The sequence below is a fragment of the Temnothorax americanus genome, unplaced genomic scaffold, assembly GCF_048541705.1.
Source record: "Temnothorax americanus isolate GAGA-0224 unplaced genomic scaffold, ASM4854170v1 Scaffold61, whole genome shotgun sequence".
Taxonomy (NCBI): domain Eukaryota; kingdom Metazoa; phylum Arthropoda; class Insecta; order Hymenoptera; family Formicidae; genus Temnothorax; species Temnothorax americanus.
Genome location: NW_027509762.1, coordinates 710,787 through 733,228, shown reverse-complemented (window position 1 = coordinate 733,228; position 22,442 = coordinate 710,787). Strand labels below are relative to the sequence as shown.

At 38.4% G+C, this 22,442-nt stretch overlaps 2 protein-coding genes across 2 annotated transcripts; one reads left to right on the top strand and one right to left on the bottom strand.

Annotated features, from left to right (window-relative positions):
• Positions 1–5,611: 5,611 nt before the first annotated feature.
• LOC143905447 (uncharacterized) lies at positions 5,612–9,840 on the bottom strand. The gene is made up of 5 exons (XM_077420866.1): positions 9,388–9,840; positions 7,539–9,346; positions 7,292–7,429; positions 6,822–7,026; positions 5,612–6,364 (listed from the first exon to the last, which is right to left on the bottom strand). The coding sequence occupies exons 1-5, from the start codon at positions 9,838–9,840 to the stop codon at positions 5,612–5,614; spliced, it is 3,357 nt and encodes a 1,118-aa protein (XP_077276992.1).
• A 4,208-nt stretch (positions 9,841–14,048) lies between these two features.
• On the top strand, positions 14,049–21,178 carry LOC143905452 (uncharacterized). The gene is made up of 5 exons (XM_077420871.1): positions 14,049–14,552; positions 14,647–15,526; positions 16,119–16,178; positions 16,298–16,375; positions 16,468–21,178. The coding sequence occupies exons 2-5, from the start codon at positions 15,275–15,277 to the stop codon at positions 19,894–19,896; spliced, it is 3,819 nt and encodes a 1,272-aa protein (XP_077276997.1). The 5' UTR covers positions 14,049–14,552; positions 14,647–15,274; the 3' UTR covers positions 19,897–21,178.
• Positions 21,179–22,442: the final 1,264 nt, after the last annotated feature.

The window sequence follows — 22,442 nt, the reverse complement described above, 5'->3', positions numbered from 1 at the left end:
GTTCGTTCCATGCATTTTACTTACCAAGCAACGTAGAGAAAGAGAGAAAGGGAGAAAGAAAGAAAGAGGGGATAAAGAACTATATACATATATAGTTTTCCCTAATAACAAACACAATTTGGTATAGTGGTATAATATTGTATATGATTATATAATTAATAATTAATACATGTAATATATATAATTAATATTGAAAAATGTATATTTATTTGTATTTGAAGAAAATAAATATTACGTAAAAAAGAGAGAAAAAATAATTCTAGCTTCTGCGAACATCTCATATCGATAACATACATTTTTATCTATATATATAAAGGAAGATGTCCTGACTGACTGACTGACTGACTGACTGACTGACTGACTGACTGATTGACTGACTGACTGACTGACTCATCAACGCCCAGGCCAAACCCCTGAACCTAGAGACTTGAAATTTGGAGGGTGTATTCCTCTCATGACGTAAGCATCCACTAAGAAAGGATTTTTAGAAATTCCACCCCTAAGGGGGTGAAAAGAGGTAAAATGTGTTTTTTTCACGATTGTTTTGACTGACTGACTGACTGACTCATCAACGCCCAGCCCAAACCCCTGAACCGAATTTTTACCAAAAGTATATGAAATAGGGGTAGAATTTTCCGGGGAGTGCCACTATGTGTATAGTTTTTTGTTATCGATTTTCTGGAAACCGATTTTTTTAATTTTTCCTATTTTTCGAAAAATAATTGATCAAATCTCAACAAATTATAGATCAAACAGGGATAGAATTTTCCGGGGAGTGCTATAAAATGTATAATTTTTTGTTACCGATCTTTTTGGAAGCCGGTACGGAAATTTTTTCAATTTTTTGGGAAATAATTGACTGAATCTGAAAGAATTGTATATGAAGTAGGGGGTAGAAATTTACGGCGAGCGCCATAATGTGTACAGTTTTTTGTTACCGATTTTCTGGAAACCGGTTTTTTTAATTTCTTTAATTTTCGAAAAATAATTGACCGAATCTCAAAGAATTGTATATGAAACGGGGGTAGAATTTTCCGGAAAATGTTAAAAAGGGTATAATTTTTTGTTACCGATTTTTTTGGAAGCCGGTATCAGAAATTTTTCAAATTTTTCGGGAATTAATTGACCGAATCGCAAAAAATTATATATGAAGTAGGGGTAAAATTTCCCCGGGAGTGCTATAAACTGTATAATTTTTCGTTACCGATCTTTTTGGAAATCGGTATCCGAAAGTAGTATTGACTGTAAAATTTAATAACGTCAAAGGTGGCACTAAATAAGTTTTCACTAAATAATTAATTGCTCGCGACAGTCACGAATTGAAGTGACTGATTTATCAGTTTTGACATATAATATGTGAAAGCAGCAACTTCATACCATAACACAGACAAATGACATAGACACTACGCGGCGCATCGTCGTATATTTTCGCGTTATTAAGATTCGACATCGACCTCTATATCTAGGACAGCGACATTATCCTTTGGTTTACCCTTGAAACTTGGTGACATTTATGAGTATATGTTCGGCTCAGAAATTAGAGTTCAGAAGTTCGAGCCAAACATATACTCATAAATGTCACCAAGTTTCAAGTTAATCGGCTTCTCACATTCTGTATAGATAAGTTAATAATTTCAATCAGTATATGTCAGTTGTTAGTAAATGTAAAAAGAAATATATGGAAAAAGAAATACATGGAAATGGAAAGTAATCTAAAGAAAATGGATATTGAGGAAGAAAAATAAGGGTAAAAAAATTAAAAAAATCTATATATATATAAATATATATATAAATTTCCCGGGAAGTGCTATAAAGTGTACTATTTTTTGTTACCAATCATTTTGGAAACTGGTTTCAAATGACCAAATCTCAAAAAATTGTATATAAAAACAGGGAGAGAAAGAAAAAGGGGAGAGGGAGAGAGAGAGGGAGGGAGAGGGAGAGAGGAGTAAAGGAATAGAGGGAGAGAGGAAGAGAGGGAAAAAGAGAGAGAAAGAGAGAGAGAGAAAAAGAGAGAAGGGGAGAGAGAAAGAGAGAGAGAGAGAGAGAGAGAGAGAGAGAGAGAGAGAGAGAGAGAGAGAGAGAGAGATTATTTGCGTGTTTTACTACATATGTCCTCCGGGGCGAAGCCCGGGTAACCAGCTAGTTTTTGTATAAAAGTGGAAAAGCAACATATCTCTCTCTCGTTGAGATATTATTTTCATCGCTCGGGTGATATGCATATAGAGATGATTATTCGACATCAGTACACTCGTTTCCCTATTATTCTCCCCTGCGTTCCTTTCGTTTGCTTCTGCGGTCCTATCTCTTTTTCTCGTGCTATATGGAGCAAGGAAAAAGTACGAAAGCTCCAATGGAAAATTCGCACGCGGGGAATCCCACTCGCTCGAAAACGACAAAAACGACGGTTTTTCACGATCTCTTTACGATCCTTTGGGTCGACTACCCCGTCGCGCGCGTCGGCTGAAATTTTTTGGCATTTGTCAGTCCTCTTCAACTTTTATCTCGTACCTTTGATAAAGGACGAAATTGCGTAGAACTTAATCATAAATCGTAAATTTACGATTTCTAATTTAATCATTAAATCAAAAATTAAATAAAATTATGAAAATTATAATTTGTAATTAAAAAATAAGGCTAATAATTTCAAATTTTGTATTACATAGTTGAAAATAAAAAATCACAATTTAAAAAATTGCATGCGGAAATTAAAATTTAAAATTAAAAATTAAATTTATATAATAATGTGCGACTTTTGTTGTACAAATTAAATTTTTGTTAACCTAAATTTATAGTTTCCGATAAAATAATTCTGATATATATGAACTTTATATGGAAAAAATCTTTTTTTCTATATATCTCTTATCATTTTCCGTTCTTTTTATTCTTAAAAAAATACGTCTGGTGCTCATATAACATTTTTCTGCACCGTACATTATATCATGCCTATCATTTTTCATACTTCAAGAAACACGGAACGCACGATTGAAGTTTTGGCAGTCTATGATGAGAGCTATGACTTCGTATAACCCGACCTGGACTTTGACGATTTGAGCGGCGCGTAATCCCTTGAATTTATATACTCTTATGAAGTATGTAACGTCCATCCTCTTGCCGCTCCTCCCTCTTCGCCTCATCCACGAAAATGGTATATTTTTACGTCCGGTCGGCTGTGGAAATTTCAGGGAAAACTTTGGAGACGAGAAAGTTTGCACGAATTTTTCTGCACCTAAGTCCTCGATCTCGTACGCCTTAACACTTAGAACGGTCACATTATACTTGAGGGAATACGGCGAGACTGCAATTTATTCGAGCTTAATCTAAATACAATCGCAAGATGCGCAACATCGTCTGACAATGAGAAAAATAGGGACGATCAGCAATAACTCAAATATAATTAGTCTCATTGTCAAATCATTAAGTCTTCAATTATTTTTTAACTACTTTATCATTATAAAAACATTTTTTATTATTAATTTTTTAATAATTTTTTTATACTTAAAAAATAATTGTCTATTGTGTTCGTCAAAATTTAATATTTACTTCATAAACGTTATCGTTTTTATTCAAAGCGTTTATCATCGTATTATTTCTTATACTACCACCAATTTAGATTTTTAATGTTATTATTTCTATTATGTTTTGTTATTATTGTTATTATGATTGCCTTTACTAAAATCTATTATATATATCACAAAATTATATTTAATTTTTCCATCTTTTTTAAAAAAATAACTTTTTGTCATGTCAACTATAATTCCACCCAAAGTCTCACTTTTATGCTCGTGCTCCATTCATCTCGGCATTGATCCATCCGGCTGGTACGGCACTTCCTCGGCTGAAAGAGTACATAGATATTCTTAAGTCGCGAAGAGAAAAGCGCGCGCGGCTGGGTTAGGAGGGACGTTGCGAGGGATCGACGCAAAGAAGCAAGAAGCACGCCGGGGCGGAAAAGATTTGTGGCGAGGGCATGGATTTTACTGGCGCGAGAAAAGCATCGAACTTACTCCTCTCCCCCTTCTTTCGAAATCACCCAGGCTCGCCCGCCCGGTTTGCCGTGAGAAAAAGTTATCACGCCGGAAAACCGGAAGACAAACGATCACTCGCAAAGAGCCTCACCGCCGAATTGCAAAAAGCCCGCGAGAGCTTTGTGATCGGAACAATCAAATCAAAGTTCATGAAAATTATTTTTTCTGATCAGAGGCTGCATCTTTCTGAGGGTTACAATAAATGGAATTCTATATTGAGTTGTCATCACTAAATGTTCAGTCTATACCCATTGACTCATAGATTAGACACAGTCCTATATAATTGAAATTATTGCCTTACGTTACACAATATAGTGTACGAGGGTTGTAAATGAGATAGTAGCAACACTATTATAAAACGTATTTGGTAACTCTAGGTTGCTATTCACTTATAGAGATGCAAGTTGCATTGTACATTTACATGAGGCGACACAACCTATTCTGTCAAGTGACTTCGTGTGAAGAAGTCGTCAAATACAACTCTGTGTGCGCAACGCTCTACTCTAAAGTATATTCACAAGACTACAATAACGATCCTGGATCGAGATCGAGGTTGCGAAAGATAAAACTACAAGTGACTGTGAGAGCCTATCCAGACAAACTTGTATAATTGCACCAGAAAATTATTCAATCACATTTCTACCTTAACCCTTCATTGCCCTCGTATATGAGACAAATGCTTAGAATCTTATTATCTGGTTATTTTTTGTTTCATTATCTATTTATAATTAATTGTTTTTACGATACATTTTTTTATTTTCTAATAAAATTTAATAATATTAATATGATACTAGCTGGTTACCCGGGCTTCGCCCCGGAGGACATATGTAATAAGACACGCAAATAGTCTCTCTCTCTCTCCCCCTCTCTCTCTCTCTCTCTCTCTCTCTCTCTCCCTCTCTCTCTCTCTCTCTCTCTCTCTCTCTCTCTCTCGAAGGACCAAATGTTCGCGAAATCGCTGATTAATCCCGGCGATGGAAGCGGGATGAGAAGGACGCGCGTGGAAGGTGTTCACTAATTATGCACTTTATTTTGTGTAACTCAGACCACAGTCTGAGCCGTCTTTAATGTATCGAAATTGTTACAGTCTGACCTGAGAATCGATGAGCGGTGTATAAAAGAGAAGTCTTTGTATGATCGTTGCAGGCGAGCGACAATTATATCAATTGCCCTCCTCATGTGGTGAGTCGCCCGTGAGCCGGTGAGACACGTGGCGGTCGGCACTCGCGCTCGTGTGAGCTTGAGTCGTCGTGTTGAGGCACCAGAGTTGATGAGCGGTCTATTTCACAGTTTATGATACGATCTAAAACAGCGTGAGCACTACGATGTGCACGATTAACCGGAGTCAATGATCAAACCGTACAGAGCACACGTTATGCGTCTAGTCACCGCGCGGCCATTTTCACAAAAGCGAGGAAGACGTTGGCGATGAGCGCGCCCGTGCGGGCGCGAGCTACCGCGGTGATCGAACGTCGTTACCCGATCGATGCTGCCATCTGATCGGACGGCGCAACGTTAACGGAATCTCGAACATTCCGGCCCGCCATCAGCAACCTTGTTGATGATTCCTTACTCTTGATCCTTCATTCGGTTGCGATGGGTAGAATCGCAAGCTTGGCACTTGGCCGAGTGAGTGTCGTGGTGGCCGTCTTGAGAGTAACCACCCTGGTGAGTCCATCTTTGCCAGGGTGCAAAGCTGTTACTCTGGCGAGTGGCCACTTGCACGGTGGAGAGCGTTCGTCGGTGAGCAGCACGATGGACCCCACCTTGATGTTGTTGTTAAGATGATGCCACTTGGATATCGCCTGCTGGCGTTGCAGATAATGAGCCGACCATTGTGCCCAAAAATGTTGAACACGCTGCTGGATGAGCTGCCATCGAGATAGTCGTGAGGTTGCTAGGTCAATCAGAGATGGCTCGGGTATGGTAGTGAGTGGACCTCCAATGAGGAAATGACCTGGTGTGAGCGCTGAGACGTCTTCCGGGTCGTCACTCAGCGGTTCTAACGGTCGTGAGTTGAGAATGGCCTCGATTTGCGTAAGCAACGTTGTGAGTTCTTCCGTCGTGAGTAGAGTCTCCCCGATAGTCCGTCTCAGATGAAACTTCACCGATTTCACCACCGCCTCCCACTTGCCCCCCCATGTGTGGAGCGCCTGGTGGGTTGAACTCCCATCTGGTGCAATCACGTAGTAGAATTTGAGCAATTCGTTGATGTTCTTGGGAACTCTGGATGAACATTTTCTTGAGCGCGGCGTCTGCTCCAATGAATGTTGTTCCGCAGTCCGAATACATGGTCTGAGCAATTCCCCTTCTGGCGGAGAATCTTCGGAATGCTGCTATGAATCCTTCTGATGAGTAGTCACTGACTACTTCGAGGTGAATTGCGGAGGTGGAAAAGCAGACAAACACACAGATCCATCCCTTGTATGTTTTCGCACTTCGTCTTTTCCATGTTTTGATGATTAGCGGTCCGGCATAGTCAACTCCTGTATGAGTAAACGGACGTGACGGCTTAACCCGAGAGAGAGGTAGTTGGCCCATCAGTTGATGAGCACGGATCCCCCTCTGCCGAGCACACGCGACACACCGTAAAATATGAGACTTCACCAGAGCCCGTCCGCCGATGATCCAGTAATTTTGTCTGACATGAGCCAATGTCAGCTGTGTTCCTCCATGTAAGGTACGCAGATGGACGTGTGCAATGATCAGGGTCGAGAGCCGTGATTGGCGAGGCAAAATCGCCCGATGCTTGTTGTTTTGAGCTAGTGCTGATTAATTGAGGCGGCCGCCAACTCGGATGATCCCTTGAGCGTCTATATACGCAGCCAATCGACTAAATGCGTGAGCAGTTGGTAGTCTCAAGTTGGCCGTGAGCATCTTGATCTCATGCGTGAAGTATGCCGCTTGAGTAACCTTAATCCAGAACAATCTGGCCTCCTCCAAAGCTGAGTGTAAGTCCAGTGGCGTGCGTCGGCGCCTTCCCAGAAGCAATATGAATCTGAAACAAAGAGCTGTTATTTTCAATAACTTGTTGAGAGTTGAGTACCGATATATCAGGTCCCAGTGATAGTCTTGAGATGCGGCCGCATGTAACGCAATGCCAGGACGAGCCTCATGCGCGCTCAACTCGTCCGAAAGCGCGGGTTGAGATGGCCAAGCTTCAGGGGTGAGTATCTACGGTGATCCCGTCCACCATAATGAGTGACTTTGGAGTTGAGCAGTACTTAATCCTCGTGATGCGCAGTCGGCTGGGTTGGACGTACCTGGTACGTATTTCCAATGTGCGTTCGCAGTGAGCTCTTGAATTTGAGAAACTCGGTTTCTCACGAAATCCTTCCAGCGCGATGCATGAGATTTGATCCACGTGAGTGTCACAACAGAGTCCGTCCACAGGTGAGTTGCTGTGACGTTCAACTTCAAGGTGGCTTGAACGTATTGCATGAGCCTTGAGAGCAGCAGTGCTGCGGTGAGTTCAAGTCTCGGGATGGTGAGCCGTTTGAGCGGTGCTACCTTGGTTTTGGAGCACACCAATGAAATCGTGGCGCCATTATAGCCGCGGCGTGGACAGTGATAAATACGACTGCAGCCATTGCCAGTTGAGAAGCATCAGAAAAGCCGTGAAATTCCACTGACGATGTACTCCATGTGTTATACCACCGAGGTATTGAGATCTTGCGCAAGCTGGTGAGTTCCTTTCTGATGATGAGCCACCGTGATGAGAGCTGGGATGGCAGTGGTTCATCCCATTGGAGCTTATGAAGCCAAAGCTCCTGCAAGAGCATCTTCGCCTTGATCACGACTGGTGATGCAAAGCCTAGTGAATCGAATATCTGAGCCACTTCAGATAAAACGAGGCGTTTGGTGAGATGATCGGTATGCGACGAGATCCTTGTTGAGAATGCGAATGAATCTTCTTGAGGAAGCCATCGTAATCCGAGTATTTTGGTTACGCAATCGTCAAATGTAATTTGTGAGCCCTGGTCTTTCTCTGCTTGAACCGCAGTGAGCACGTCTGGATGAGTCGCGTGCCACTTGGCCAATGGAAAGCCGCCCGCCATGCACAAGTTCTTCAGTTGCAATGCAATTTGAATTAGCTGTTGGACCGTGTCAGCGCCTCCAAAACTGTCGTCGACGTATCGACCTTGAAGGATGGACGGCACTGCAAAGGAAAAATTGTGGCCTTCGTCCTCCACCAGTTGTAGCAGCGTTCGTACTGCCAAGAACGGGGCAGCCTTGGTACCATACGTGACCGTGGTTAGATAATATGCCACTTCATTGAGCCGTTCATCGCTCCATAGAATCCGTTGTAAGTTCCAGTCATCTTCAGGCACGTTGATCTGTCTATACATCTTGGTAATGTCCGTGGCAACTAGATGTCGAAATTGTCGAATCCAGAGCAAGACATCGGTGACGTCTAAATGCAACTTGGCTCCCGTGTGCATGATATCATTAAAAGAGCGGCCAGATGTAGATGCGCTCGAGCCATTGAATACCACACGTAATTTCGTGGTTGCATTGTCTGGTTTGAGCACTCCGTGATGTGGCAAATAGTATTGCGTGTGCTGACTGGAAACGGGTGAAGCCTTCTTCATGTGATTGAGATCTCGATATTTTGTCATGAATTGGTGATACAGACGTCGATAGTTGTCATCTCGGGAGAATCTTCTTTGTAAGCTTTTCAAACATCGATGCGCGGTGAGATACGAGTCGCCGAGAGTATCAAGTAATGATTTTAGGGGTAGTCGAACTATGTATCGACCTGTTGAATCCCGTGAGACAGTACTCTTGAAATGTTCTTCAAATCTTTGCTCGTCAGGAGTAAGCTCAGGATTGTTGTTCGCAGGCACTTCTTCCTGTGTCCAAAATCTCGACAGTAACTCGTCGAGAGCATCTTCCCTCTCCTGAATCGATGCACAATGCACTGCAGCGGATGCCGATGATGATGTGTCGACAGGTCCGAGAACGAGCCATCCGAAAATTGAGAGCTGCGCAATTGGCATCAATGTATCTTGTTTGATGATGTTGGGCTTGATGATCTGCCCATATGAGTCAGCTCCAATGATAATATCCACTGGCCGTGGTGTCAGAAAATCTGGATCAGCCAAGGTTAACTTGGTGAGATGCGGCCATTCCTGTGGTGCAGCGTTGAATGATGACAGAATGTTTGTTAACGTCTGCAGAATGTGAGCTTGAATAATGACGTCTGATCTTGAGCGAAGTGAGCGGAGCTTGAGTAATGCAACTCCTCGAGTTTGCGTGGACTTTCCGCCACCAATTCCGGTGATGAGAATGACAGAATAATGACGAGGTATGTTGAGCTGACGTATGAGCGATTCCGAGACAAAGGTAAGTTTGGAACCTCTATCGATGAGAAGCCGTACGTGCTGAGTATTAACTGATGAGCTGATCTGAGCCAGGGCCGTAGCGAGTAATGTTGAGTGTGATGAGCGAGCCAAAAATGAGTGAGTGACGATTGCACCGTTGTCCTATTGGGATGCTGAGGCTGAGGCTGAGCTGGTGGTTGGCTTCGAAGATGAGTCGCTCTGATGTGCCTCATGCAGCATTGTATGATGTCGGTGGGTGCACTTCTTGCACCCCCGTGAGCTCTTGCATGAGCGAACGTTGTGACGGCCGAGTTGAAGCACAGCCTCCGTGAGATGACTAGCTTCTGTCGATCGCCCGGTGAGAGTTCCCTGAACTTAGGGCACATCACCACGAAGTGCGTGCCGTTACAGCAGTCGCACGGGTACTCCGTTGAGCCGTCTGATGTATTGGTGCGTGCCGGTTGAGCTGTCGCATGATGAGCCGTCATACACTCTTCCGCCTCCACGGCGAAGGCGGTTTTTGAGAAATACTCGTGAGAGATGAGCGCCGCCGGCCATGAGACGCAAATAGTCTCTCTCTCTCCCTCTCCCTCCCTCTCTCTCTCTCTCTCTCTCTCTCTCTCTCTCTCTCTCTCTCTCTCTCTCTTCCTTAGGAAAAGGATGTTTTCCTGATAGCTGGAAAACATGTACGATTATACCGATCCCAAAAGTAGAGAAGGCTAAAAAGGCGAGTGAATATAGGCCTGTCAATATGCTGCCTATATATGAGAAGGTGTTAGAATTAGTAGTTAAGAAACAAATTGAAGCGTATTTGGAAAATAATGGGATTATAACAGAGCATCAGTCGGGGTTTAGAAAGAAATATTCCTGTGAAACGGCGATTCAAACAATTATAGATGAATGGAAACTAATAATTAGTGAAAGGGATATGGTGGGTGTAATTTTTATGGACCTTAAACGAGCATTTGAAACAGTAGATAGGAAAAGGTTAATAAAGAAATTGTATCAATATGGAATTAGAGGAGCGGTGCTGGAATGGTTGAAGTCATATCTAAGAAATAGAACACAGCAAGTTCGAATTAACGATCAATGGTCAAAGTTATTAGACACAGAATACGGAGTGCCGCAGGGATCAGTGTTGGGACCTCTGCTGTTTATTATATATATAAATGATATAATCAAAGTCCGACCAGAAGGAGGTAGTATAAAAATGTATGCGGATGATACAATAATATATGTAATTGGTAATAACAGTGAGGAAATAGAAAGAAAATTAAATGCAGCCTTTTCCAAAGTGGAGAGAGAGCAGTGGATGAATATAAATAGGTTAAAAATGAATGCGGGGAAAACGAAATACATGATAGTTAGAAGTGGGAGGAAAGAAATGAGAGATGGTATCAGGGTCAAATGTTTAGATGGTACGGATATAGAACGTGTGGAAATAATGAAATATTTAGGTATAATTATTGATGACAAGCTGCGATTTGAAAACCATTGTGATTATATGCTTAAGAAAGTAGGAAAAAAAATGAGTTTTCTAAATAGAATAGGTAATAGTATATCGCCGTATGTAAGATGTATTATATATAAGACAATTATAACGCCTCACTTTGAGTTTTGCGCGACTCTGCTAGTCAATATGGGAAAAACACAGTTAGGGAAGTTGCAAATAGCGCAGAATAGAGCGATGCGAGTGATCAATGTGATAGGCGTACCAACCCTGGTAACCAGTTTGCTAGTTCAGATGCGTCCCGAAGAAGTGCGCAAGAAATCAGTCCAGAATTGCGACAAAAGTGCATAATATCTGTGATTGAACGAGTACTTACTGTACTATTGCAGTAGTCTGCTGTAAGAAGCTACTGTGAAATTTTATACTATTTGTTAAAAGTAAACATGTAGCAGAAATGTGAAAACAATATGGAAGTATCTTTTGAGTACAGATCCAACCGGCAGAAACGTGAAAAGAACGTGCAAGCATCTGCCCGTGAGAAAAAGAGCAGTCGAGTGTGCTAGACGCTTGAAACATATTTGCAGCAAAATTTCACAAGTGTATGTCGCTTAAATTGTTGTTTTTGCCGTACAGATTCGACCGGCAGAAATGCGAAAAAAGCGTGCAAGCATCTGCCCGTCAGAAAAAGAACAGCCGAGCGCGCTAAACTCCCAGACAGCACAAAATATTTATAAAATATTTATAAAAAAGATTTAAATATTTTGAAAATATATACGTTGAATATTTTGTAAATATTATTATAATGTCCGGAAAATAAAAGATTATAATAAATATTTTAAAATAAAGTGTAAATAATTATCATCAATATTATTAAAGTAGTTTTTAATTTATGTTATAAATATTTATAGAAATAATTACTGTAAGTTAAGTGGAAATTGTGAAACTGTTATAGCTTCGTGCTGTGAGATGTAGGCTATACGGTTCATTTTGGCGTTACGAATTTCGAAAAATGTTTGATTGATAAATCAGATGTACGGTATATTCTGCCAAAATAACAAAGATAACGCTCTCAATAACGATAAATAAACAAAACAAGGCAAATGAGAGCTCGTTCGCGACGATGGACGGGCGACAGTAATAAAATATTACAAAAAATTGAATAAAATATATATAATAAAGTAAACGTTTCGGTCCTTGATTTGGACCCTCCTCAGTACATATAGCTAGTCGAGTGAAATGCACTGGTCACAAGTAGTCAAAAATGCCGCGTAATACTTATTGTATTACGCGGAGAGATGGTGTCGTATATCTTATCAATTTGACTGTCAGGTAACTCTTGTGATCACTTTTTAAGGTATGACTATATATATTTGTTTAATTTATTTCTTTTTATGGAATTAAGGTAACAGTCACGTTGAGGATACAAGATCCACACTCTCATAATCGGAGAGCGGAATAACTGCATTTTTGACTACTTGTGACCACTGCATTTCACTCGACCAGCTATATGTACTGAGGAGGGTCCAAACCAAGGACCGAAACGTTTACTTTATTATATATATTTTATTCAAATTGTTGAATTTGTAATATTTTATTACTGTCGCCCGTCCATCGTCGCGAACAAGCTCTCATTTGCCTTGTTTTGTTTATTTTTGCCAAAATCATGTGTATTTCTGCTGCTCTACTTCTTACGCAAGCATCTGCCGTAATTCTTGTTGAATTCTGCTGTATGTGCTAGTTTGCAACAATGCCGCTAGGCGGCGCATAATGGTAAAACTAACTCGCAAGTAAATTTCAGTTGGGATCTAATATAAGCAGGCCTCCGGCGAAGCGCGAAGCAAAATCATGACATTCGCGACAATCTTCGCCAGCAATACAACGCAAGGCTTACCCAACACCACTGCGGTGTTATAAATATAAAAAATATTTTTGTAAATTATTTTAATCTTTCTAAGAAATATTTTTAAAATATTTTGTGTTCTATGGGTAGCAGTAGGCGCTGCTACAAATCTAGCGCGATTATGTTGCATTGCGATTTGCGCAAGCATCTGCCACATTTCTTGCACTATTTTGCTATATGTAAATGCATACACATATCTTCCACAATTCTGTTGCACTACGACGAGAACAAGTTTCTGCCAACAGAAAAATAGTCAAAGTTGGAAATAGAAAACGCATGATCTGCCCGAAAGTTAGTGCACGACTTTCGTGCAGTTTTACAGCAGAATTGCAAAGGATTGGTTACCAGGGAAAGTGGAACATATGCTCCAAGCGTTACAATTTATGTCGGTAAAACAAAGGCTGTATTATAACACCTGTATATTTATTTATAAAATTTTGAACGGCATGTTACCTGAACAGCTAAAAAATAGGTTGCAAGTAGTACAGAGTGTGAGTGGAAGACAAACACGCCAGGCGGAGGACATTGCGATATAGTTCCGTAGAACTACGAGCGCACAAAAAAGTGTGTTTTATGAGGGGGTCAAGATGTACAATGCATTGCCAACCGAAGTAAAACGTTGTGAACAAATTAAGAAGTTTAAAAGAATGTTAAAGGAACATATCGGAAATATGTAATTGATTATTTGTATTACAAATAGCCGAGAAGGCTAATAAAGCTCAATCAATCAATCAATCAATCTCTCTCTCTCTCTCTCTCTCTCTCTCTCTCTCTCTCTCTCTCTCTCTCTCTCTCTCTCTCTCTCTCTCTTTCTTCGAAAAATTAATAAAATTTTTGAAAGATCGGTAACGAAAAACTATACAGTTTATAATACTTTCCTAGAAATTCTACCTTTGTTACAATTCTTTAAGATTTGATCAATTATTTCCCGAAAAATTCAACAAATTTCTGATAATAATTTCCAAAAAAATCGGTAACGAAAAATTATACACTTTATATCATTCCCCGGAAAATTCTACCCCTATTTTATATGGTTTTAATACAAATTCGTTCCAATAGTTTTTAAGTTAATAACGTTTCTTTTTTAATTATTTTAATTCTTACGGGTGATGTATGTTTGAACGTTAATAACATAAAAACTATTGGACCGAATTTTTACCACAAGTATATGAAATAGGGGTAAAATTTTTCGGGGAGTGCTATAGAGTGTATAGTTTTTCGTTATCTATTTTCTGGACACCGATTTTTTTAATTTTTTTACCCGTAAAAATTAAAAAAATTAAAAAATCGGTATCCAGAAAATCGGTAACGAAAAAATACACACTCTATAGCACATTCCAGAAAATTCTGCCCCTATTTCATATACTTGTGGTAAAATTTCGGTCCAATAGTTTTCAAGTTATTAACGTTCAAACATACACCACCCATAAGGATTTTATATATTAGTATAGATTAATTTGCCATAATTGACATTTTTGGGATCACTGATAATCACTTTATTGTGAATATCGGAACTATAGACGTATATAATTAGAATGTAGCCTTAATAATGTATAATAGTCCGAGATCCGGTATTAGAAATTTATTCCCTCATTTGTTATTTATAAATGATACAAAATACATGCTAGATAACATATACATTAATACATCGCAAATAGGTTGCCGAGCTAAATCGGGTCCGGATAATATTAAATAACTAAATGTTTAATTAAATTTATTCGATCAACTTCCTCGATTTGTTATTTATAAAAATTGTGCATTAGTTGAGAGAACATACCTGAAGGAATTGGAAAAATAAAGGTTGCCTACTTTCCCGTCTGCGCAGCTGTGGAGTTGCCAGGTATAAACAGGTGAGTAAGCGTTATTAATATACCCTCATCAGTTATTTAATCAAATTATTATATGAAATGAAAGCTTATTTAATTCACAATCCAACCGTATTAGGTTGCTTTATCAAAAAGTGGATTGCATCTATGGTTGCCTAGATTTTAGATGTAAAGTTTTCAGCGCGAGCGTTGAGATGACAGAGAAGCGTTGCGCGCGCAACTCTATTTTTAAGTGGTATAAGAAGACTTTAAGAATGCCAGAAAAAGAATTTTTGAATAAGAAAAGGCGAATTTGGACTATTTGGAGCGTAAAAGATATTTTTTAGGTAAAAAAATTATATTTTTTTTATAATCGCATTCTCCTCCCCAACTCTTCCGCCTGCCTCTGAGCCATAATGGTCCTCTGTGGAATGTCAAATAATTTTTTAACGATAAAAATATTTTAAATATACTTAAATAGTACATAAAAATACATTTTTATCGAAAAAAAATTTTTACTTACTTTTCACGGAACACTAACGTAATCCTCCAACCATGCACTTTCGTGTCTTAACGAAATTTCGATCGTTTGCCATTTCGAGAATAAATGAGTTGCGGCTCTGAAATTTCTGCCTGAGGTTTCCTGCTACAACAACTTTTTTTAGGAGTGAGGAGGACTGTTTAGCGATCATTTGTTTTTTTGAACAAACGATTGTTAGAAACTCAGAGGACACGAAAGGACATGGTTGGAGGGATTAGAGTTAAAAATGAAGAAGTGTTTTTTATGTGGTTTAGAGAAATCCTCGGAGAAATCTATTATTGATTTTAACAATGAATCCTTTAAGAATTGTTATTTAAAGTTACTGTTTCGGAGTAAGAAAAAATTTGTGCATGGTGAAGTTAGGTTATGTTTGGAATCTATTGATAATGTTGGTTATCATTCTACTTGCTACAAAAAAGTAACTGTTCTAAGCAAGAAATATAATGATGAATACGCACAATTTTGCAAGGAACAAAATGTGAGTATAAAAAATTTAGTTTCCTATTTAAGGATGTTTTATAGGCACCGTCCCAACCAAAAGTATGCAGGAAATATTAAAAACTCTGATATTAATCCTCCAGAGATCCAAAGACAAAAAAATGTATATAAATAGTTACGGAACATCTAATAGAATGTAAAAGATATAGATTTAGTGACCGTAAATAACTGTTACTATTTTTTTTTCCAAAAAAAAATTAAAAAAAAATTGTTGTAAATCGTTTCAAATTTTGTTGCTATATTTTTGTTTGTTCATGATCTATTTGTGTGTAAAATATTATTATATTGGTAACATTTTTTAATGTTTACACTTTTCTCTGTAAACCCTTTGTAAAACGGATATTCAAAAATTGATAACTTTTTATCTAAATTGTGAATTGATCTGAAATTTGGCCCCGAACTTTGAAAGAGTATACAGAATATGATATTAAATTTTCATAAACTTCGTTACATTTTGCCTAACTATATAAAAAATCCTTAAATAAGCAAATTGCTCATACTCTCGCCGACCACATTGCGAAACCACTTGTCGAATATTCAAAACTTACTGCAATGTGATGTAATATTTTCAGGTACCGACACTCTCAGTCAATCCGGAGCAACAAATATCATCTAGCTCGTCTCTATACTCTGTACGTATTGAGGAATGTTAATTCATCGAAATACTCCGTATTATTATTATTATTATTATTATTTTTTTTTTCAATACTCCGTATTTTTTTTTCTTTAATCGAAAGTATCTCTTTTTAAGGGGGAGCCAAGTATGTCTACAATTGACGCTCATCTCACCAGAATGAACATTCCAAATCGTACTGTGGATTTATCAAAGGTATTAAAACCATTTTAATAAATTGTTATCCATTTTCCATAATGAAAATTAAAGTAATTGTTTAAATTTGTGCAACAAAATATTTGTTTTAGGTACCGTGTGATGTATCGTCAAGCGGGGTAGATTTTGATTCCCCATCAATGACACCTGACCAATCAGCACTGAGTGATTCAGTAATATTAGGTGGGGCCTCATCACGCTTGGAGCCCGGTGTTGACGCCGCATCTGCTGAAGCTTCCTCATCGCGGCCATCGTGTACCACAACGAATAAAGTGGCTTGCTTATTTTGCAATCATATACAAAAGAAAATTGGTCAGCGAAAGGTTAACGTAATATTTCCGAAGTCCGAAGCAACTGTTACCAAGCTTAAAAAAATTGCGTCAACATTAGATGATTCTGAGATACTTAATAAACTTGAAAATCAAATTGTCGCGTATCATCCAACTTGTTTCTCAACATATGAAGTACAAATAAAACGCCAAACTGAAGAACACGCTTATTCCAATTGGCATGAAGACCGAGAGATACACAAGTTAGCGTTTAACTCTCTTGCAACATTTATAAAACAAGAGGTCATCAACAACCATAAAGTAATGTACGTCACGCAACTATTATCCCGGTATAAAGCTTTGTTGTTGGAGTTTGCAGCGGGCAAGAATCGCACTGAAGATTTTTCGCTTTATCGGAGTGAATATCTTGAAAAAAAAATATCACAATTTTTTTGTGACCGTCTCACAATTGAGACATCTACTGGACCTTATAACAAAAAGATTATTTATCTTAATGATATGGACATATCAACATTGGCAAGTGAAGCTGTAAAACTAGAAGAAAAAAAGGACACTAGGTTTCAAGAAGTGGCGTATGATTTGAGACACTGTGTTAAAAGTATGCCCAGCCGAAAGCTACCAAGTCGTTTAACAGTAGATGATGTGATGAACGGAGAATGCGAGATTCCAGAGCAACTGTATGAGTTTATGCGCCATTTAATCGTAGGACCAGATATTTCTTCTGATGATTCAAACCAGACCACTGTTAAAATTAAGTCACTATGTAGTGACATAATTTACATGATAACAAAGGGTCGAGTTAAGCCTGATAAAAATCTAAATCTTGGATTGGCTTTGAAGTCTCTGACTAATTCACGACAAGTTCTCACGATACTCAATAGATATGGTCACACAATTGGGTATAACTTGGCTGAAGAGTTAGAGACTGAAATGACTTACACAGCAGTCGAACAAAATAAAGTCATACCATTTGGTGTCAATGCAGTTCATGGACGAAGCACTCATCTAGCCTTTGATAATTTTGATCGCTTCGTCGATACTACGTCTGGAAAAGACACCATGCATGACACCGTTGGTATAATATATCAATTTTCTACCGCTGACGATGAAGATTTGAATAATATTGGAGCTTCATCGTCATCAAGACCATTACGTCTTGAAGATCATTACGATAATGATGAATTAAGACCACCATCACGAAAAAGACGACGCTTTAATCAAATTTCAAGAGAGGTACGGCCATATTATCAAAAACCTAGTGCAACCATGGAATTACTTACCGTTGATTCCATTGAAGAGGGGATGGTTACATGTCAAGGTGCTACCGATATTGCTAATGAAATAGATTTACTGTGGATGATGACTTTAGCACGGCTTGATTCAGTACCTATGTGGTTAGGCTACAATTGCATGGTTACGACCGATAGTAGCCGAATTCAAACTGTACATTATTTACCTCCAATTAATTCTTCGCCAACGTCATATGCTATAGTAAATGAAACGCTCATGATGGCAAATGAAATTGCTGAGAAGTGTAATGAAGATTTAATAATTGTCACGTACGACTTAGCCATAGCTAAAATGGCGATGCAAATACAGCAAAATGAAAAGCCGAAATATGACAATATATTCGTAAATTTGGGGGCATTTCACACTCAGATGACATTTTTTAAAGCCATTGGTAAATATATAGACGGCAGTGGATTAGTGGACGTTTTGATTCAAGCACAGGTCTTAGCAGGAGGCTCAGCCAATAGTTTTCTAGACAGCAAGCATTTTAATCGCTGCAAGAGACTCCATCCATTGACTTCCGCTGCACTACAAATCCTTCACTTCGAGCAGTATTTGTCTAAGCATGAATCAAATCCTGAGATGTTAGATGAACTTTTACAGATTTCAAAGGACCAAAATGTAAGTTTCGTTGGGTACCAAATTGACTTACCTGAAATACTGAGGAAAATCGTAGATGGCTACAAAGAATATTGCAAAAAAACTTTGCTCGGTGAGCATGGGAAGACGGCTCAATACTATCTCCAGTATTGTGAGTTCATTAATTTGTTTCTTCGATTTTCAAGAAGCATCCGGTGTAGTGATTTTGAGCTCTATATAGACTCCATTTACAACATGTCCGATTTGTTCTTTTCATTGAACCAGCCAAATTATGCCAGGTGGTCCATTATGTACGTAAACAATCTTATAAAGGCGCAGAACAGCAATTCGCGTGTAGTATCTGAATTTAGACGAGGAGCATTTGGTATCCGACGTACTAAATGTGGTTTCTCCCGATCACCTGTTGACTTGACGTTAGAACAGACCATTAATGCTGATGCCTCAAATCAATTAACATATAATTTTGCCGCAGAGTCCATATCAGCACGACAAAGATGGGCACTTAGTCACAGCATGAGGACCAAAATTATATCCACCGTTAAAGAGCATGTCGGTCTATCGCAAAAAGATGATACCTCTCATGCCTTGCAAAAGAGTCGAATCAAAAAGGATAACGAAAGTCTTCAGAGTATTATTGAGACTATAAAAAATACACTGAATCCCTTCGTTGAGAGTATTGATAAAAATGTCCTGTTTAATATTTCAACTGGTAAGGCAACATCTCCTGAAGTTTGTGATTTTCTAATCAACGTTAAGTCGGTTGGAAGTCAACAAAAATTAACGTTTATTTCAGAATGCAATTCTACTCCCAAAAGGTTCGAAAAACCGATAAAGCGTAACAAAATCCTAAATTTTGCTTCACAGTCCGCCGTCAAAGCTCAAACCAGCAAAGATAAAAGTAAAAGAGCCGTTCTTAAAATGGAACGAGACATCTTCGGCCGATTACTTGCGATTAGTATTGAGAAAGACATCAACATAGAGCACTGCTTAACGTTTCCGTTAGCGCCTGTGCCGCCTGCTCTTTTCTCGTTTACTGGTGAGTTCCTGAAAACTGATAAATCCAAACTAGCCCAAGCATTGAAGTCTAATGTCAAAACGGTTGAGCCTACCGGTGTCGATATCGAAATTATAGACGGTTTTTATTATTTGTATGTTATCGGATTATCTATGCCGCAGACATTTGACAAGGTTGCTGAATCGATCTTAGTAAAATTGTGCTCAACTAACGCCTCTGAAATACACATAATTTTTGATAGGCACATAACACCCTCTATCAAAGACTGTGAACGTAAAAGTCGGCTGGAATTCGATACACCATATGTCATTCAAGGACCTCTTTAACCAAGGCCTAGCGATTTTCTCGGAAATCTAAAAAATTACAGTTTCAAAGAAACTCTAGTTCAATTCTTGGCTAATTACTGGGAAAATGATAATCTAGCGTCAATAATCAAAAACAAAAAAATTTTTATAACGGTTGGAGAACACTGTTTTTCTTACCATACAATCGAAAATCACGTCGTGAAACGTCAAGAAGAAGATTATTTATGTCAACATGAAGAGGCAGATACGCGGATAATGTTTCATCTGTCAAAAGCACCACCTAATTCGAAAATATTGGTCAAAGCGAATGATACCGATGTCTTGGTAATTTTACTGGCCACAATCCATAAAATTCCACAAACTCAAATTTGGTTGGCGAGTTTATCATAAAAAAAAAGCAATAAAAAAGATCTTGATTGTATTAACTGTACTGAGCTTGCAATGAAGTTGGGTCCTACTTTATGCTTGGGTCTGCCAGCTTTCCACGCATTTACGGGCTGTGATTATACAGCTGCATTTTATAACAAAGGAAAACTCAAGCCTTTTAAAATATTTTCCAAACGAACGGATTTTCAGAAAATATTCGCATCATTGACGGACCCAGTAGATGTACTCGTAGAAGAAAAAATTCAATGTGTTCAGGAGTTTACTGCCCTTCTGTATGGGATCAAGCATTGTGATAACATTAATGACGCCAGATATCAGCTGTTCCAAAAAACATATGCAATAAACAATAACAAAGAGCAATTTATGAAGAAGATTAAAGGCATCGACTCCAATCTGATTCCACCATGCTGGATCTCCCTCAAACAGAAAATTTTACGTACAATCTATGTAAATTCAATGTGGCTTCATGCAATAGATGCATGCTGCGTCAAACTAAATCCTGAAGATTGTGGTTGGTTTTTAGATGGCTATTTAAAGCCTACATGGTTCGTAGGGGACCCAACACCCTTACAAGTTGGGGATATACTCAGAGAATCAAAGGAAAAAGAAAACGATGAAGAATTAGAATTAGATTTTGACGGAGACGTTTCTGACGAGTCAGAATCAGAATAAGTTTTTTACATAAAAATTTTTCACTGAGATATTTTATTAATTTATTTAATAAATAAATAATTAATATTTGTTAATTAATTTATAAATTAATAAATTTATAAATTTATAAAAATGTTGATATCATTATGTAGTATTCTATCTGACTTTTACTAGTATTTAATCCGCACTTACACAATCAGAAAAATATCCTTACGAAAGATGTACATTTTAAACATAAAAACTTATTATTTCATAATAATGTGTAACCGCTGATAAATAAATGTGAGTAAAAAGAATTTTATATCGTTGTTAATATTTAATCTGACTTGAATCCAATATTTGATGAATGGAACGCGCTTACGCTATCGGAAAAATCTTATTTAAAATTATTTGACAAAAATTAAAAAATTATTTGACATTCCACAGAGGACCATTATGGCTCAGAGGCAGGCGGAAGAGTTGGGGAGGAGAATGCGATTATAAAAAAAATATAATTTTTTTACCTAAAAAATATCTTTTACGCTCCAAATAGTCCAAATTCGCCTTTTCTTATTCAAAAATTCTTTTTCTGGCATTCTTAAAGTCTTCTTATACCACTTAAAAATAGAGTTGCGCGCGCAACGCTTCTCTGTCATCTCAACGCTCGCGCTGAAAACTTTACATCTAAAATCTAGGCAACCATAGATGCAATCCACTTTTTGATAAAGCAACCTAATACGGTTGGATTGTGAATTAAATAAGCTTTCATTTCATATAATAATTTGATTAAATAACTGATGAGGGTATATTAATAACGCTTACTCACCTGTTTATACCTGGCAACTCCACAGCTGCGCAGACGGGAAAGTAGGCAACCTTTATTTTTCCAATTCCTTCAGGTATGTTCTCTCAACTAATGCACAATTTTTATAAATAACAAATCGAGGAAGTTGATCGAATAAATTTAATTAAACATTTAGTTATTTAATATTATCCGGACCCGATTTAGCTCGGCAACCTATTTGCGATGTATTAATGTATATGTTATCTAGCATGTATTTTGTATCATTTATAAATAACAAATGAGGGAATAAATTTCTAATACCGGATCTTAGACTATAAATGGCCGCGCGGTGACTAGACGCATAACGTGTGCTCTGTAAGGTTTTATCATTGACTTCGGTTAATCGTGCACATCGCAGTGCTCACGCTGTTTTAGATCGTATCATAAACTGTGAAATAGACCGCTCATCAACTCTGGTGCCTCAACACGACGACTCAAGCTCACACGAGCGCGAGTGCCGACCGCCACGTGTCTCACCGGCTCACGGGCGACTCACCACACGAGGAGGGCAATTGATATAATTGTCGCTCGCCTGCAACGATCATACAAAGACTTCTCTTTTATACACCGCTCATCGATTCTCAGGTCAAACTGTAACAATTTCGATACATTAAAGACGGCTCAGACTGTGGTCTGAGTTACACAAAAAATAAAGTGAATAATTAGTGAACATCTTCCACGCGCGTCCTTCTCATCCTGCTCCCAT

Bases quoted from the DNA above. Each gene is read 5' to 3' on its own strand.
- LOC143905447 (XM_077420866.1), bottom strand. From the start codon at position 9,840: ATGACGGCTCATCATGCGACAGCTCAACCGGCACGCACCAATACATCA. The intron at 7,430-7,538 runs GTAGCACCGCTC...TGAACGTCACAG, and splicing joins TGGTGTGCTCCAAAACCAAG to CAACTCACCTGTGGACGGAC. The intron at 7,027-7,291 runs GTACGTCCAACC...TCTTTGTTTCAG, and splicing joins ACATTGGAAATACGTACCAG to ATTCATATTGCTTCTGGGAA.
- LOC143905452 (XM_077420871.1), top strand. From the start codon at position 15,275: ATGAAGAAGTGTTTTTTATGTGGTTTAGAGAAATCCTCGGAGAAATCT. The intron at 16,179-16,297 runs GTACGTATTGAG...TCTCTTTTTAAG, and splicing joins CTAGCTCGTCTCTATACTCT to GGGGAGCCAAGTATGTCTAC. The intron at 16,376-16,467 runs GTATTAAAACCA...TATTTGTTTTAG, and splicing joins GTACTGTGGATTTATCAAAG to GTACCGTGTGATGTATCGTC.